The 19,188-nt window shown below is 35.9% G+C and overlaps 2 protein-coding genes across 6 annotated transcripts in view; one reads left to right on the top strand and one right to left on the bottom strand.

The window, feature by feature from the left end:
* LOC117420647 (lipopolysaccharide-responsive and beige-like anchor protein) overlaps window positions 1–19,188 on the top strand; it is a 311,185-nt gene that overhangs the window by 190,551 nt on the left and 101,446 nt on the right. For all 5 annotated transcript variants that reach the window (XM_034034155.3, XM_059028772.1, XM_034034157.3 and 2 more), the window contains 2 exons: window positions 1,118–1,267; window positions 4,037–4,173. In XM_034034155.3, coding sequence (XP_033890046.3) covers window positions 1,118–1,267; window positions 4,037–4,173 — 287 coding nt within the window. The remainder of the gene's footprint in view (window positions 1–1,117; window positions 1,268–4,036; window positions 4,174–19,188) is intronic.
* On the bottom strand, window positions 6,774–8,641 carry LOC117420648 (protein mab-21-like 2). The gene has a single exon (XM_034034158.3). It carries the CDS (start codon window positions 8,206–8,208, stop codon window positions 7,129–7,131), a length of 1,080 nt encoding a protein of 359 aa, XP_033890049.1. The 5' UTR covers window positions 8,209–8,641; the 3' UTR covers window positions 6,774–7,128.

Genomic DNA, 19,188 nt, shown 5'->3' with positions numbered 1-19,188 from the left:
CATAATGTATATATAATGAAGACGTCTTTTATGAAAATATACATCCCTAATGAAGACATCGTGTCTTTTTAAAAAAATAATTTCTGCATAATATTTACAACACACATTTATCTTAAATAATGGTAGGTCTACAGTAAGTTGTTTAGAAAATGCTAAACTAGCCTTTTATAATGCTTGGAATAATCTAATGTACGTGGGTCGTACACATTCTGCAGCGTTTCCACAAACATAACATGCATGCACAGGAAAAGTACGTGCAAACCTGTATCGGTTATGCCAAAACTACTGTCATCTTTATTAAATTTCACTTGCAGAAGTCCAAAATTTATAGTAACCGGGGGCTGTGAAGCAATCTGTGACAGTTTTAAACTTCAGACTATATTTATGCAATAGTCTGTTATGTTCATCAGACATTTTGTTGTTCTGAAATTATTTACAAACAAATATGTACACAAGTTATATATAGGCTATGAGTGGAACACGGTGCTGCTAAACGTATTTGTTGTATATTGTGATCAATTAAAACTTTCACTGTTCCACTAATAGTGGGAAATCTGTGAAAACGGTAGAAGTCTGATCAACAAGAAGTCTAAGTTTACTGGTAGTCTGGTATTGATGATAAATTCAAAGTAGCACAAGTTACATTTTTATGGAATGAGCCAATAACGTACACCATATTGTAAATGTAAATCGCATTCAATCAAAAAAAATTAAAAACTGCAATAAAAGTAATCGTGCAGTGTGTCATATTTAGTGATGCCGTTTAAAATACACACTAAAATTAGTAGTTGACTCGCTAATACAGATTGAAAAGATTTTTCGTACGTAAACAAAACACCTTGTTTTATAGTTAATAGTTGGAATGCAATTAAAAAAAAAAAAAAGATTTTAAGAGACATTAGGAAGGGATAACCTCAGGGATGCATATGTGTAGCATTTTGGAATCTTGATCAGACTCGTTTGTTGTCTCATTTCTGTTTTTAATAAGATTTAAATGAATGTAATTTAGTTAAATAGTTTCATTGTTTACCTGATGTGGAGGAATACGTATGTGTATATTTGTGAAGAGCGCAACGTGTGCATTACGGCTGCAGAAGTTGATGTTTTGGTGTTGCAGCTCCCGAGGAAGATGTCCTGGTGAATGGGAAGCAGCAGTCGATCAGAAACCAGGCTTTGGCGAATCAAAATTCTGAAAGTGAGATACTTCTGGACGGGGACGATGACACCATCTCCTCCTTGGAGGATAAAGAATTGGAAAACTTAACCGGTAAAGCAATCGCTCCTTTCATCACCTACAGTATTCAAAACAGGAAAAAAAGGTCTACCTCGCCCGCTGCTTCTCCCCCCTTTGGGTTAAAACGGGTAATCAAGGGATCACTTTCCAAGCATCGACTAATAGCCCTGATTTTCTTTAGATCCATTTCTCATTTAATGTAGGCTACTGAGCAGATACTTATGCAGCATTTGTTAGTATTGCGTGACTGTACTGCGCATTTGGCATTATGTATTGAAAAGTAAAAATAAAAAAACACACATTTTGCAATTTCCTGAAATTATTGGCCTTTTGTGTGTAGTCAAGAGTATGAGCTCACAAAATGAGATTAATACGGTTGCCAAATAGTGTGTGTGTATGTATACACACGTTTTAAAATGTTAAACGTGTGCGTCACACAATCAAAATAAATGGCGTTATGTGTTTTTTTTAAAGGTAATTGTAAAGGTAATACAACAACAAAATGAATACACTCTAATCATGCACACCTGTGTTAACCCTTGAGTCATATACCTAAGAAATTGAGTATATATGTATGTCATATTGGGACCAACCACCAACTGTTACATGGAGTGCAGGAAAAATATTTTGCTACGTTCATCAAGTACAGTGAAGTTATCTCATTCTAAAGATCTTTGTTTGGCGTCATGTAAGTTTTTCCAGTGCTGATGTCAACTTGAATAGTATTTGAGCACACACGCTGACCTCTCGTTGGAAAGTTTAAGACATGAATATATAATAAGCACCGTGCATACGGGCAACTCTGGTGGATATGGTCCTGCAAAATCTACCGTGAACTGGCAGTGTATCCTGCATTTTCTCTACTATAATACGCATACTCTAACTTTAAAATGAAATAATGTACAGGACAACAATGCAAAGCTCGAGTACTTTGAATCGTTTTTAAATGACTACGTTGTGCAAATATGTTTTATGTAGTCCATACGGTTCTTTTGACGTTGCCTTAAACTACAATTGTGAATGCTTTATTTAGTCGGTCTCTCTTGATACCTCGTGAGTCTTAAGGCATTCTGCAGTTTCATATGTAATCAGTGTCAACGCCAAATAAATTCAGTCGCAAAGCTTGGTCGTCTATATCTATTCCAAAAACAGCACACGTCCTAAAAATAAACATACAAATGTAACGTTTACAAAACAGCAGTGGAGCAATTTAGAAAACACGCTGCACTTTGTTCGTAAGTGAATCGGTTTAGAATAACGGGAAAGCGTGTCTTAACGTTGATTCTTATACCGCCTAATAGCAGTCTATCCCGTTTTTAAGTGACACATCCAAAAGGCCCCAGTACACCTGCACTGTAATAGAGGTGCGCGGGGAGTTTAATTATAAGACCCTGACAATGGCTATAGGATTAAATAGTAATCCTCACTGATAAAGTGGTATGGTTCAGAAATGAAGTGGAAATTGTCAGGGGTCTCCGGTAGGACGCCCAACGTCCCGACTCCTGCAGCTGTCTGCTCCGGGTGTAATTGAATGAGAGTGATTGAAAAAATGTTATTTCTCCTCTGGATTGCATGCTAATGCACAGAGGGCAAAGGGAGACACCAAAAAGAACATATCGCTGCTTATTTCATCCATTTGTGTAAGTGAGCTTGGGGAAATCAAAGCAGTTCTGCAGCTATCAGATGCCCATCTGCAAATACAATGTATTTGTACATTGGGGATAGAGGGCATAGCTTGCCACGAGTCCCCCAGAGCAGTTCCCTCTCATTGTCATACTGGCATACATTAAGATTGATGAGAGATTAAACACCAGCACCCACCCTGCAATCAATGGAAATGACAATTCATTTGATTTTTCTGGTCGCAATTACTTGCTCATTGAGGGCGCGTGCACATCAGTTTGGTGACCGGAAATAGAATCGTTTCTATTCAAGTAACCGAAAAAACAGAATTATTTTAAATACGTTTTTTTTAATGGTCACTTGTGTCGTACAACAGTATTTCATAAATAAATATTTATACAAATGTATGTTTTTATATTCATATTTAGATAGAAAGCGATAGATCCTGCACATTATAGATTTACGGAGTAAATCGTGATGTATTGTTATATGACACGAAACCTGCACATTGCGTTTCAATTTGACTGTTTTCCACGCCGAATTGTCGCATTGTCTGCCTTCTGCAATAGTAGTTGTGTTAGATCGTGAGCTGTGATAACCCGGTCGGCATGATGTGATTATTCCAATAAAAACCCATTCAGATGTAAATGACCCCTTGCAGCTGTTTATTCCCAGTGTCCCCAAACATGGCAAATAGAAAAATCTAGCAATGCGAAATGCATATAAAACGCGTAAATAGGCGCAAACACATTCGTGCTTACTTTTTAGGTTTGACTTTAATACATAATTGTAGTGTGTGTTAAGAGGCGCCTCGGTTGCTTGCAAATTCTGTGGAGATTTACAGAGGGACGATTTAAATAGGCTACGTCATTCGACCTTGTGTTAATTTAATCGACGTTTAATCCCGCACATCTCAAAGTATACAGGGTGATTTAGAAAGTAAATTTACCACATCAACGCACCATCTCAATAAACTTACTTTCTAATCACCCTGTATATGATCCATCAATCTGTTCTGTTGGATACTTACAGTATGAAATATGTGTTCATGTTATCTAGCTATTAAAATAATAATAATCGGATTGTCCATTTTCTGTTTGTCTAGTTGTGTGTATAATTTTAAAACACATTTGTTTTTTATGTTATTATTGCAGTTGTTCTCTTGTTGACTGTTTTCAGGTCCGGTAAGCCTAAGCACTGGAGCCCAGCTGGTTGCTCCAGCTGTAGTGGTTAAAGGGACCTTGTCCATCACGGCTTCTGAACTCTACTTCGAAGTAGATGAAGAAGAGCCCAGCTTTACGAAAGTCGACCCAAAGGTAAGAGAGGGCTTTAACTCGTTGATCTACCTCAGACAGTGTAACAGAGCTCTCATGGAAAACAGGCATTTCCAAATGTATAATAATGGCTATTGTATACACTGCCCCTTTAAGAAAGCGTGTTGTATTAAGGGGGTTTATCCTTTGTTTTTGCCGGGTAATATTATTGTTATATTCCCGGACAACAATGTATTTGGTAGTGTTCAAAATGTCACAAAGTGTATTTAGTAAGTCACCTTATGTTACTGTATAAAGTGCAATGTGTTTCAATGGTCAGAATAACACTATAAAGTCCACTTTGCATAGATAGGCTACACTACAAAACAATTTTCTCCTGTTTTTTATTTATTTATTTATTTTTTAATGTATGACCTCCACCCTATAACTAAACAAAACAAATTACAGTATGTAATTCACTTAATTAGTTTCTGCAAAAGCTGAAATTTAACTATCTCTATCTATCTATCTATCTATCTATCTATCTACTATATATATATATACGTTTGTAATCTGAAAGAAAGAAAAGTGGCATACAGGTTGGTGTCTGATCATTTTGTTTTTACGCGCTGTAGCAGATGTAAACTCAAATCTCAGATTTGTTATATAAAACGGGGTTCTGTGTAAAATAATACATTTTTTAAAAATGTGTAATTGTTGAACCCGTGGGGTATTTTAATAAATAACTTTTTTTTTCGCACATTTTTTTTAATATTTACTGAAATTGATTTTTGAATATTGTTACAACAGAATGACAGCAATTCGCAATACTTTCTGGATATGTTTAATTGATGAACTAATTTAAAAAGGAGGCCATGTGTTAGAGATTTAATACATTTTGGACTATAACCATGAAAGTATATATAATTTCTGCAGTTGTTTTAATGCATTTCATTTAATTCTTGCAGCAGACATTATTTTAAACTAATACTTTATTAAAACATCAGACGTAGCGCTTAACATAGCAAATAACTAAACCTTAAATAATTTAGTTCAATTTCTTGTTTCAAAATCAGAACATATACAGTTAAACATGTCTTAATTATTGTAGGTACTGTATAATTATGGAGGTATGTAGCGATTAACTGTCGATAATTTCTGGTTAGACCCTGGAGCACAGTTTAATGGGGAGATATGCTTATGGTTTGTGATACCAGCATCTTTTTATTATGCGAGTCTTCGAGGCGGTGAAAGAAGAATTATATAGTATTAAAGTTATTTGTTTTTAAAAGATTATAGGGAGATGTATGTAAAATTCACATTGCGGTGATGATAAATATGTTTTACAAATCGCGTGAAGATGGTGTTTGATTTAGTTACTTTTCTATGCTTGTTGAATTTAGCTGACTTGTTTGCCGCTTGACCCTTTAGCAAGATCTCAAAATAAAGATACAATCTTAACTGATAACGAGGTAAGGTTACTCAACAGACTCGTTATTGCACAGTACCAAGACCGTCGACTTCCTCGTGGTTAAGTGGGGGGGGGGGGGGGGGGGGGTGGGGGGGGGGGGGGGGGGGGGTCCCTGTAAACACATTTTACAGGGACGTACAGCAACTATTTAAATTACCAGTACAGTTAATGTATTATTTGTTGCATTATTATACAGTGTCAATATATAGATATACAGACCATGCAACGAAACTCTATGGGAGTACTTCAAGTATTTCCCAAACTTACCAAAGCCAACCAGTAAATAAGTGATCGTTGTGGAGTTTTTATAATTGTATGCCAACAGTTGTGTGTGTGTGTGTGTGTGTGTGTGTTTGTTTCATTAATATTTAGACAGCTTACATCTTATATTAACATTCTGTCATGTCGTACTGTCGTTCTGTCATATGTGCTGTTCTGTACCTGCAGATAACGGTAAAATAAACAACATCTTGTAAATGTCTTGCATCAAATAAAACGTCGATAGGTTAACAAAATTAGACTACTAAGTACCTATCATTTTACATTTGTTCTCCTGTATGAATCTAAGCATATTACTTTAACTGTCGAAATAAAAGCAACCAAAAAAAAAAGAATTCATGAAGGTATTAAGTAAGTTGTGGTTTGTAAGCACAACATATAAATGTTACATCTGCATTATATCTGTAGGCCCCATGCTCTTAAAAGCAATATTTTCGTCTCTGTTGTTCTCGGAGTCTATACATTACAAAACAATATTTGTACATTTTTATGTTTTTATATGAAAAAGTGAAAAATAAACTACTGTAGCTATGTTTACAATGGGTCTAGATATGAATTGTTTATATCGCTTTTAATACCTACCCTGTGTGCGCGTGACATACTTTTGTTCTGAATACAAGTGGAGTTAATTTATAGGACAGGCCTAATCCACTTTTCCAAAAATATTGTTATTAATCTTGGTTTTATTTTTTTTATATACTACGGTCCGATTTTTTTTTTTTTTTAAGTATTGGTTAAAAGCATCTGACACAAGACTTTCGGTAATTTAGTTCTCGAACATTTCATATGTTTAAATACAACGATAAACACTCGTGCATCGTTATAATATTAGAGTGCTTAATATTACACCTCTATCAGAAACCAAGATTAACCCATGACCACATTGTTAACAATTTTAAACACAAAGCCAATATTAAGGTAATTCAATTTTATTACTGTTATACATTTCAATTTTGAGGGCACAATCAAAATTTGAACTTGGCACTCTACATTTAACATCGGAATATTTTTTTGTTTGCATTGAAATAATTTGTGCATATATCTTTAAATAAAAGTTTCTTCACTTTGTGAAAAATTAAAAACAAAAAGGACGACATTTAGCTGAAAATGTACCTTCAATTTCTTTCTTGTAAAGTCCCATTGCTTCTTTGTAAAAAGTCATTTTTTTCACATTTTTCGGAGAAAAGGCAGACCAATTCGGATCACGAATGTTGTTTAATAATAATAATAGCAATATCATAATACAATTTTATTTTATTTGAATTGCTTTATAGTTTGTCCAGGCTTTTTGCATTCGTGAGAATTTCTCTTGCTAGTCTCCAGGTCTGTTTTGCAGCAGCTTCAAGTGCTGAATGGGGCTTTCCTTGAAACAGATCTAAGTTTGGTAGGAAGTAATGGGGGCATCTGCGACACTGCAAACACGAGATGAGCTGAAGGAGGATTCCATTTAATCGGTCTCCGAGACACGATTCGTCCCAATCGGTTTCTCTGGGGTGTTTCTCGCATTCGTAAAGAAGCAAGGTTTTCATGTGATAGTTGTAAAGGGGTTGCCCAGGTAATTCAAGGTGCCGGTCGCGCAAAGTCTTGAGGACGGAGAGGCATTTCTTTCTGCAGCCACCCATCAGAAGTCTGTTTTCAGCTTCTCCGAACTGCAGGACCCAGGCATCGCTCTCAGCTGAGCTCTGTTTGCCGGTTAACGAATAGCACTCTTTCGAGAGAAGATTGAAGCCTTCGGCTTTGACTTCGGCTACCCTGTTGGGACCTGGCCACGGGATGTGAGGCATCGGCCACTGGGCAGCACTTCGAGGCCAGATGCCGGTGCATTTGAAGGCTGGCGTGATCTGGACTACGTATCTCTCACGGATCCTCAGTTTTACTTCACTGGTGTCAGCTATCATCTTCACAACATCTCGGTAGCTGCATTTGTCTACTGCTTGGGCCACCAGTGTCTGAAACCTTGACCTGATCTTGCGGGCAGATAAGTAACCAGAGGCGGTGATAAACTCTACCCAAAGAGACATGCTTCTTTTGCGCCCATCACTGAGTTTTAATACTGCGCAACCAGGCAACGACCCGTCGTCCACAAAGTTGAAAACCCCCATCTGGTTCAGGTAAAGCACGACCTCGAATTCGTTAGGGGAAATAACCTCCATCCCTTCATAGCGTGCTTCAATTTCGCTCAAGGAGCTGATGAAACGGGGCTCCTGCACTTCGACCTCCTTTAGGACGTCCGATACCACCTTGCACACCTCTCTGATGGTCTTGGCTATGGCGGCTTTCCGCGTCTGGCATCTTTCGTTATAATATTTGTTGAGCTGATAAACCAGTTTTGCTTGGGCAGCTATCATGTTTGGGCAAAGGTCCGGGTTGTACACCGGAGTTTCGCAGTACGCTGATGGATCCAATGCTTACCGGTTAAGCCAGAGGCAAGAACTTAAATACAATCACACACATACACACACACACCCAAAAAGTTACTTTGTGATCAACGGTGAAGGGACTTCAGGTGCATCAAGCAGCAGTAGAAATCAGCAGGTTAAAATATTAGTAGAGCGAGCAGTTAAGTCCATTAAACAGCAAATGAGATTGCGTGAAAGCGAACGATCTTTGAAAATGTGTTGTCCGTCCTCCTTTTTGAGCCCTTATGTGTTAACTGACGAAACGCTGGCTGTGATCTTTCATGGTTTTTTTTCCCTCCCTTTTTGCCGTGTAACTGCTCCTTTATAATACTGTGTCTGCTATGTTGCCCAGACTCAGTTGAGAGTGCTTCAGTTGTTTAGTTATGAATGATCACCAAGCTGGAGTGAAGGGGGCTGGGCTTTACATCCTGCAATCACAGACCGAGTTGTCAGGGTAAACCGCCAATCAGGTTTTCCAGCAACAAGCACATTGGACAGGAGAAACACTTTCCTCTGAAACATCCATTGCAAGGCAACAGCACGGCTAGGTTTTAAAGAGAGTGGAGTTATTTACAGCTATATTTCAGTATACTGTAGACGTAAAAATAAAAATCCGTTGGTTATTGTGGTCAAACCAGCGTATTATCAAGTAAGCAACGCCTTTGGAGTGCATTGGTTTTGTTTGGGCTAATTGAATTTATGCTGCATAGTTTTTAGTGTTTACAAAATGAAAAGTAAAAAATGCTCGATTATAGAGAAAGTGCTAAACCCGTGATGTACATTTTAAGGCAGTATTTATTTATTTATTTATTTATTTATTTATTTATTTTTTGCCCTGTGTTAATGTGCTTATTACCTTACTAATTCAATGCAACACTTCATTTTGGGATCATCAATTTAAAACGTGTAGCGGTTTATATTCATACTGAAAATACTTAATATTTTTGATTGCGTCTGTAGCTTGGAATATGATTAAATCAACTGCTAAAAAAAGACACCCGTGTATGTAATCTTTCTCATAATAAGACTCTCCTGTCTCATTAGATGTTTGAATTTTTAAGGAATAATAATACTAATAACAAATCCGGCTTCCTTAGGGCTTTAAGTAGGGTGAGAATCTTGTTTTCGTTTGTATTATTATGAATAGTCTGAGGATTGTTTTCTGGAATAAAATGTATCCTTTATACAGTTTTAAATGTTTTATATTGGTGGTATATATCGTATTAAAATATCCAGTTATGTAAAGTTCAGTAACCAATTATAATTGGTTCCTCGGTGTAAATGTTAAAGGAATTATTATTTTATATATATATATATATATATATATATATATATATATATATATATATATATATATATATATATATATAAATTACCAAAACCTTGTGTCTGTTATATATTTGTCTTCATTTTTCCCTAGAAATAAACTGTAGCCTATAAATTTACCATCAATTTGCTCGTATTGCATCGTTGCATTTATAAGTTAATTTTGTTTTGTGTGTTATTCATCGTCTGTTAGGTTCTATAAGATTACCATTTAAAGATCGGTATTATAGGCTCATACTGAGTTTAAACATTTTTAGAACATGGAATTAGCAAAGTAGCCTAATTGCGTAAAAAAATAAACAAGGCCTTAATTTTATATAGTTTCATTTTAATGGTCTTCCGTGTTTATAGCTTAGGCCACTATTTTTTTTTTTTTTTTTTTTGATATATTTAAAAAGATAGTCGTGATTAGTAAATGTAAATTAGTGACAACTGTGTTCCCTCGCCTCTGTTTTAATTACCAAACGTATGTTAATCAGATGCGGTTTGCAGATTTTGTTTATGAGTTGCTAAGACTGGGAATTAAGCTACAACACAGATACAGCCAAAATAAACCAAAACAATGTTGTGCTGTTGTGTCCTTATCTGTTGGGTACATCTGGGAAGCGAGTTTCTTCCAATGAATAGACCATTCGATAAATATAGCTGTCATTCAAGCAGTCCGCTTCAACCCGCTGTTCATCTTTTGTTTCGCCTTCATTCATTACACACGCATACGCACAAACGCATTGGTGCTAATTGAGTTGTTTATTGAACACGGGGCACTTTGTTGTCTGTTTGTTGTTGTATTCAGTGTTGACATCTTGGTAGGCGGGAAGGCAAATAGCTACTGTTTAGGTTTTAATAGGCCAAACAACCCCGCAGCCAATGGACCAGCTAAACAAGAGGCGTGGACCGCATATGTAACTGACGCGTGCGCTGAACATTACTGCAACGAAGAATGATAAAATAATCTTTTTTTTTTTTTCAGAAAGTCTGTGTTTTCACAAGGATGAAATACAACCACTGTCTGTTGATTTTAGAGATATCTGCTTATTATATGACGGGACGTCAGTAAACATTTAACATGGTTACATTATGTATAGTCTTTCAATACGTGGAGGTTAATAATACAATCTAAATGCATGTTGTATTTTTTTTTGTTATATTATTTTGATTCAGAGAAGCATCGTGATACGATAATAAATGAAATGTACAATAATCCAAAAGGATTTACGTAGATGGTTTTCAAAATTAATGCGTTTTTAACTCTTACAATATAAAAATGCAGTTAAATACTTTTGTCAAATAAACGAGTGTAATGGAGGTCATAAAGCAAATATTGCCTGTGAATATGTTTCAAGGAAGTCGTCTGCTTTGTTAAAGTGACATTGTGTTTATCGGCAACGGAACTTGTCGGAATGAAATATTTAAAGAGACAACATCAGAGGTTGTAATTGAAGAGCCCTTATCACCTCTAACTTCATGTTTAATTTCGTAAGAGCATATCAGCACCTCTTGTTATTTTGGGGAAGCGGATAGACTCGGTTTAGAAGATACTGTATTCAGTGCAAGAACGAAGTAAATATAGGTTTGTTCAATGAAAAGCACTTGAAGCCCTCGGACACACTTTATCTATTTTCACTCCTCAAAGCCTCTAATCATACTTGAGTTAATGAGGCGGAGGTCTGGTAGTACTTGGCAGTAAATTCATTAGGGAGGTTGTTGGACATTCCCTTTAACTAAAACACGTCGTGTTTGTTTGGTTAAGTCCGTTAACAAGTCAATTAGTATATCGTTTTTTTTTTTACTAGCCACTATTTTATTTTTTTAAATAAACTAAAGAAAATCTTGATAGTATTATATATTTAAAACAGATTAATAGTTTGTAAAATGTAAATGTAGCCTATAATGCTGCTGTTATAATTCATAGCAGTTCATTCATCAGTAATATGATCTCATGAAAAAAATAAACCTAGTGTCTAAGGATTCTTCAATATTTAAATACAATATTTTAATATTTTACTTAAATTGTATAGTAAACATTTCCAGGATGCATGAATCTTGCATCAAGTGTATTAATAAGTAAGCCCTATGGTATGTTGTTGTTATTATTATTATTATTATTATTATTATTATTATTATTATTATTATTATTATTATTATGATTATTATGATTTAGGATGCAAGATGTATGTTTTTATTAAGATGTATGCTTTTTTAAGAAAGGTGTGCCCTTTGTTATTTGTTCATTAATTACTTTCATGTGACTGCAGATTATGAAGTATGTTCCTTTTACACAGTTCATACTTGTTTGAATTTACACTATGTAAAGAACTTCAGTTGTTTGTTAGACCTACCTCTAAATAAGATCTGTCAGCATTTCACCTTGTAGCAGTCTTGAGTTAAGGTAGTTGTTTTAGATTCCTGCATTTTAAGCTACTTTCGGTAATTGATCAAATAAACATTGAAACAAAAAATATTTTCAGATTACTGGAATATGAAAATGAAAGTAGCAATGTGCTGTAATTTAAAAACAAAAAGAGATCACAGTAAAGCAACATGGAAGCCTGCGTCCACCAAAGATTCAATTAGTTTATGTTGTGTTTTGTTATTGTCCTGTACATTCCTTAAGTCATGTTCAACATCCTAAAACGCTATGTTTCCATTTATAGAAATGCTGTATGGGGAAAATAGCTGTTGCCCATTCCCTGTCATTTCCATACATTCTTGCACTGGTGATTAAGCTCAAAATGCTGCAGGGAAAGAGTAGATTTGAAAACGAATGATTCAGTGGTGTGTGTTGTGTTTGCTTTGTATAAAGCCAAGCTAATAGTTTTAGTAAATGCTCCTGCGAGTCTGGCAGTTGTAATCCTATTTACGTTAACAGATAAATGATGCTGCATCATGATTCTTTTGCGAGTTATCCTGTTAAATTTCAGGCCCTTTAAAAAAAAAAAAAAAAAAAAATCTGCTTGAAGAGCCAACCACGATTTGTTTGGCTTTAAACCATAATAAGAAGACAAGAAAGTCATGCATTTATAATTCAGTCTCCTTTTGTTCAATTAATGTCAGAAGTGAAAATAACTTCAGCTACTGATGTGTGGATAAATACATTATTATTATTAGTTTTTATTTGAGCTTTTTAAAATGATACGTTTCCTCTAATATTATGATATATTATTCCAATCTGTAATGTTGGTGTTGGTGTTGGTGGTGTGTGTGTGTGTTTTTCTAATTTCAGTTTTAGGTTTTACAGATTGTAACAAACAAAAGTGAAGAGGCTTGCTATTGCAAAAGCTAGGCCAAGAGGTTTTCCATCTGTTTAGTAGCCTACTGTTAAGAATAGCTAGAATCGAAATTGACAAATGTATTGTTTTTTTACTTGGATATTGAAACTGTTCCCAAATGCTTGATATTTTAAGATTAATTAGGTTTGCAGGCATTTTGTCCTTTTTTGCAGTCCATATTAAGTTGTCAGAAAACCAGAAATGTAGCTGCTAGCAGTCAGAGGGGTAAACTGAAATAGCAAGTGTAATACTTTTGTAAAACTGCTCACATTTCAGAGTTGTCCTTCAGGCTTGCACTTGTTTCCTTTGGACTTCTATGTGGAGGGTGTACACTAGTAAGGGGAAACAAACAAAACAAATATGCAGCATTACTCAGATATTTTGTTATATTAGGAATTCAAAGATCGTGTTATTTTAATATAGAATTGCTCTGATTTAGAAAAGTGTTATGATATTGTGCAGAATAATGTGTCTGTGTAAAGGCATATTACACTTCTAGTTTTTTTTTTTTTTTTTAGACTCCTACAACACTTAGGTGTTATAAAATGTTAATTGGCCATTATATGTTAACAGCTGTTTTTTTCTGGGAAACACATTTTTTTATTATTTATTCTAAAGTGAAGGTGGCACTATGGTTTGCGACTCTTGTCTAGTATTATGACAGCCAGAGACACTACGTAGTTTAGGTAAAATAGCAGGGGAGCAAGAATGGTTTGAAACAACAAAGTCTGACAATAGTAATTTGGAGAGAGAGAAATCAATAGAGCTGCAATCAGCCCCTTATAAGACCTTGTGTGTGTGTGTGTGTGTAGTTATTAATAAATAAATTAATCTTCCCGTTTGTTGGTATCTGCACAGGGTGTGCTATACAAATCGATATCCACCCCGCAAGAGGCTGCCCATGAGTGGGCTTCCTGGTCACTCTGACATTGAATGGAGTGTGAATAAGCTTGTTTCTTACAGCACTCTGTTCTTTTAATTCTCATTTTACTATATATTATAAAATGTATTACTAGTATCACTAATCTTGGTGTGACATCATTTTCAGCCAATACAAGCCATCTGAACTATCTTATCCAAAGAACATTGAAATGGTGGTATCACATAGGTGTCAGGGTCTGCTATATGTATTGCAGCTTTTAAATGTTCAGTACAGATATTGTAGATTGTTGGGTGAAAGTATTTATTTTATTTTATTGCAGGTCCAGTCTATTTAATGTTTACAGAAATGTCATAACCGATTAAGAAAGAAAAAGTAGGCTACAAAGACAGCTCTAATGTTAAGTTTATTTAAAGGATTGGTTTGTTATTGAGATCAAAAAGCCTTCTGCAACTGTTGTGATGTAGCATTATTTTTATATGAATCACCCAGAGAAGGGCTGGGGACTATGCTAAGTGTTTATAGTGAATGTAGCTGTTTTCCAAAACTTGTGTTATTCTAGAGCAGGGGTCTCCAACCCTGGTACTGGTGATCCCCAGTCCTGAAGGTTTTATATGTGTCTTAATGGTGAAAGATCTAGAACACATGTTAATCCTGCCTAATTAATTAATTAACAACTGGTTTGATTAATTAACTGAGAATTTGGTCGGAATGAAAACCAGAAGATCCTGTGGCTCCCTAGGACCAGGGTTAGAGACCCCTGTTCTAGAGGCATTTAGAGAAAAAGTGTAACTATTGAAGCAGTCATCTCATAGCAATATGAGATTGAACTGTCCATTTATATTACAAGTTAAATGCAAATTGAATAACATAAATTGCCATATAGGTTTATCAGCCTATTTTGTATATTTCTGTTCCCTCCTGTAGATAATTGTTTGGCTTCTTCCTCACATCATCAACACAAAATTAAATTATTGAAAATGACCCTTATTTGGTTTAGCTTTTGTTCTTAATAGTGCTGTGGGGTAATTGACAGGGTGTAGATTCCCCATGCCAGCACAACATTCCCATCACTCATGCCTCTGTGCCCTTACGTGGTTTAATAGAAGATTGAGTGTACAATTCCGAACTGTGCTTTCTGTATGCACATATAATTGTGTGCTGGTGTAAACTAGAATATGTAATAATACAAGGCTGGAAATAAGACTCAAATTGCATATCATTTTGATCCATTCCTGGTTTTACTGCAGGTTTAATGAGACACCTGAGCTTATTACCTATAAACCATGGTCAATCAAGCTCGCAGTAAAACCTGGAGTGGGTGAAACTGCTATGCAATAGGAATCTTATTTCCATCTTTGTAATAGCAGCTTGTTTTAGGAATACTCTTTCTATATAAATAGGTTGATTCTTGTTTTCTTGACTAACTGCACATGAGATTCCGTAACAGTTCAAACATTTAAAACATGTTCGTCTGGCACAATTGTATACAGGGTCAGAATGTTCACAATTTTAGCTTCAGGTATAATTCACAGGCAAGCTTCTTGGCCATCACAGGAGGGGAAGGCTGGGAAAATAATGACTGCACAAAAGAGTAGCATTTTTTGACTGCCTGGGCGATCTCATCATATGTAATGAATCTGTGCCAAGTAAACACAGGCTGATTTGATTTTATAGTGGATTATCTGTAGATCTTAAAGAGTCTTTTATATATTTTTTAAATTTAAAAAAAAAAAAAAAAAACGTGCTGAAGACTGGTCTCTGGTCTACAATGAGAAATCTTTGATCTGTCTGTGTGATTGCTTCACAGTGATTCTCCTGCCGTGACTGGACACTGTCCATGCCCTTTCACTGTGCTATCTGATAAGCCCCCAAAAGGAGCTGACACATTTACCAGGTCTGCAGAGAGACTCATCCAAATACTTTTAAAAGCTGCCATTTATTATTACTTTTGCCTGGAATATGCCTGGGGTTTGTGGGAATGTTTGACTTGCCTTGCAACACACAGTGCCTGTGTATTACTATGAGTGTTACTTTCATACATACAGGGTAAATTTTTATATATTTATATCAGTGTTACCAGGGGGCACTTAATTATATTGATTTTGAAGGTTGGTATTTATTGGTTTTATTATTGGGATTGAGAACAATGAAGTACTTCCTTCCAATTAGTTATTTCCAGCTGTTTTTTATTTTTTTATTGCAGTTGGAAATGACAAAGAGATCATGTAAATTGGTACAAAACCGGTGACTGATGTATATTAATTAGTTTTGTGCTGAAAGGCAAGTTAGCAGTGAAGTTGTAACTGATTGTTGTCAGCTGGATTCTTGTGGAATTAGAACAAAAAGTCCATATTTTCAGTTTTAATTTCTGCTTCGTCAATAACTTTTGCCTAGCAGGTGGTGGGACTTGATTGCTGGATCATCTGATCTCTCAAAATCACAAACAATATATTCTAGTTGAAATTTTGTGCAGCAAATGTTATTAGTGTACTAATAACATTTAGGTATACCTGCCTCATAGCCAAGGTCTGTGCAATCACAAGATCTCAATTCACCTGAGGTGCTATGGGTTGAATCTGACCCTTGTCTGAGTAAGGACAACTCACTATCACACATTTTGATGCCTTTGAAAATGCATAGACACTCCAACATTTTATGGTATTTGTGGTGCCTTCAAGTTGTTATGGTGGCATGAGATCACCCAACTTGCTAATAATGATGACCACAGGTGCTAATTGATTTGCAGGACAATGCCTGTGCATAGCTGAACTGATGATGTCATGTTAGCAGATGTGCTAATTCTATATTTTTTAAACGTTGTGAAAGGTAATTATTAATACACAGCTGGTTGCTTTCCAAATCCCACGTGGGTATCCTGTTGCATCTCAATTGGGGTATAAGCCGATACCCAACCCTGAACTATGTATTGTCCCCAGCCATGGATGTATAGTAGACATGTTCTTCTCTATGCAGCTAATGCTTAAATGACTTGTTATTGTATGCTATATACTAAGAACTGTTAATCAAATAGCAGAGAAATGCCACTGCATAGCAGTCGGAGCCACTACAAGTTTTACAAGTCACACCTCAGTAATGGTTATACAGGTGTCCAAGATCAATAAAGCTTGAATTCTGGTGGGCATAGTGTACATTTTATGAACAGTGGTTACAAGACATTTTTCTGCATGCTGTAAATGCAGGTTGTGGAGACCTACTTTTTCATAATATCAAATAACAAATGGACATTGGTTACTCTGTATTTTGTGAAATTATGGATGAAAGGTGGGAGTCTGTTAGAAATGACATTCTTTAGTACAACCTAATAGTGTCATGCTTAGCCAGTTATGATGAAAAGGACATACTTTACAATATGTTGTATGAAAATCTGGTGGTTTATGGAGGTACCCTCTCACTTTGTATGTAAGAAACGCTTATTTAATTGTATGTGTGTTGTGTGTGTAAATGCAGACCAAAATATCAGTAAGAATGAAGTAGTTTATTGAAGGTTATAGAATTTATTTATAAAAAAATGTGTTGTCCATGAAAACCAGCTTTGTAGAACTGGACTCATACGATGAATGGTTTCTTCTAGGAAGGTGCCTCTGTGCTTCATTAATTAAATTTTTTTTAATAGAAAAAAAATTATTAGTTGTGCGACCAGAAGATTGGCAGAAGATTTATTGGCAGAAGATTTATTGGCTGCTTACCACGTGGAGTTTTTCGTGCACTTTTGCTTTAGGATTTATGATGAGGGTGACTGAAGGATGCTTGAGCCATGTGTTCAAGGGCTTGCCCTGACTGATAACACCCTTGTTGGCGTGAAAAGTGCAATTTCAGATTATGACAGTTACAACTTTCTGTTTTGCTTAACTTGTCAGTGGATTTCCTGTAGTACGCGGAGGGCAATGCCCTGTACAGCTGGACCGCATTCAGTTTTGACTGTCTAGGTTACATTTTTATGGGCAGGTCTGGTCTGCTCCTAATTGATGAGGAGGAGAGGGAGGGGAGAGGTGTACTGTTCTGTTTGGCAATCCTGTATCATTAGGTTGTCCTAAAAAGCATGTAAGCAGTCACTGCCCCTCTCTTGTCAGAGTTGACCTTAGATGGGAGCTGACAATCAAAGAGGGCAGTGACAGGAGCCAGTGTGAAGAGGCTATTGATTTTTCACTTTGGATAGTTTGTACTATGGATAACAGAGGACTGAGGCAGGTATGTCATTATCAATGAGCCACAACCCTCACTCATATTTCCTTCAGCACTGACAGAGTGCATCCCAGTATGGTCAATAAATCACTCAACCTCTCAGTGACAAGCATTCGTAAAAGGATTCTGAGGACAGACTGTTCTTTTAACTTCTCCAGTGCGTTCAGTTTGTTGTTCCTCAAGAAGAGGGCAGTGTCATTATTGCACACAAGCCTTTCTCGATTTAGTTTCAACAAAAGTAAAAACGAAATTCATATTTGTCAGTTCAGCATTGCAACTTGCATATGGAGTTCTGGTTTTCCTTTTTCACCAGTCTGTGTGGACCTTCAATATAAAATGCAATTACAGTATTTGACCACTAGGGACTTCCATCTGCCACTTTACATCGTCTTTTGTTTTGTTTATTTTTACACAACAGTTGTGCGATAAGGACAGTTGACTTTTATAACCACCTTGTATTATACAATGCAAAAAACAAATATTTTTAAAATTCCAATGTTACAGAAAACAAATTGCCCATTCTGTTTTTGTTCACTTTGTAAATAAAATACATACGTAATACTTGACTGCTGCAGCATTTTCTGATGCAGATCGGTAGTTTTCTGTGGCAGCTGAAATCTCTACACACACACATGCAAACAATTAAAACAAAACTTTAAACAAGTTGAAATGAAACAGGAGAGTAAACGTTTTGAGTTTCCTAAAATAAGCTATTGCTATGATTTCTTTAACAATGTTTATGATGTTACGCAGAACAGAAGTCTGAGGCTGGGTCATGACATTGCTGCTGAATGTCTTGTATGGCTTTTCTTTTTTTCTAAATCTGCTGGAATCTGACATCCAAACACAGCAACGACTGTGATGAATGCACTAAAGAAGATCTGTGTTTTTAAATATTTTACTAAGGTTCTCCTGAGATGCTTTCAGCAGTGCTAGGGAGGTCACTGTCACATGGGAAGATGGTGTGTTTTACAGTATTCAGTTTGAGTAAACATGATGTTTTCAACAAAAAAAAGCAAATAAAACTCTGAATTATTTGCGCATGGCTTTATATAGTCTATGATGCTGCATGCCAGGATTAATTATTGCCACAGTTATTCTTTCTTAGATATATGGTAAAATTGCAAATAATGCTCTTTCTGGTAGATCTTTGTAACCTATTCACTTTCAGCGCATGTTTTTTTGCTTGCAGGCATCACACAGTATTCTTTCTTGAACCCGCATTCTGTGTGCTTTTCAAAAACACTA

Source organism: Acipenser ruthenus, chromosome 1 (assembly GCF_902713425.1).
Source record: "Acipenser ruthenus chromosome 1, fAciRut3.2 maternal haplotype, whole genome shotgun sequence".
Lineage (NCBI taxonomy): Eukaryota > Metazoa > Chordata > Actinopteri > Acipenseriformes > Acipenseridae > Acipenser > Acipenser ruthenus.
Note: the sequence above shows the minus strand (reverse complement) of the source record. Positions and strands in the feature narration are given on the sequence as shown.

Bases quoted from the DNA above. Each gene is read 5' to 3' on its own strand.
- LOC117420648 (XM_034034158.3), bottom strand. From the start codon at position 8,208: ATGATAGCTGCCCAAGCAAAACTGGTTTATCAGCTCAACAAATATTAT.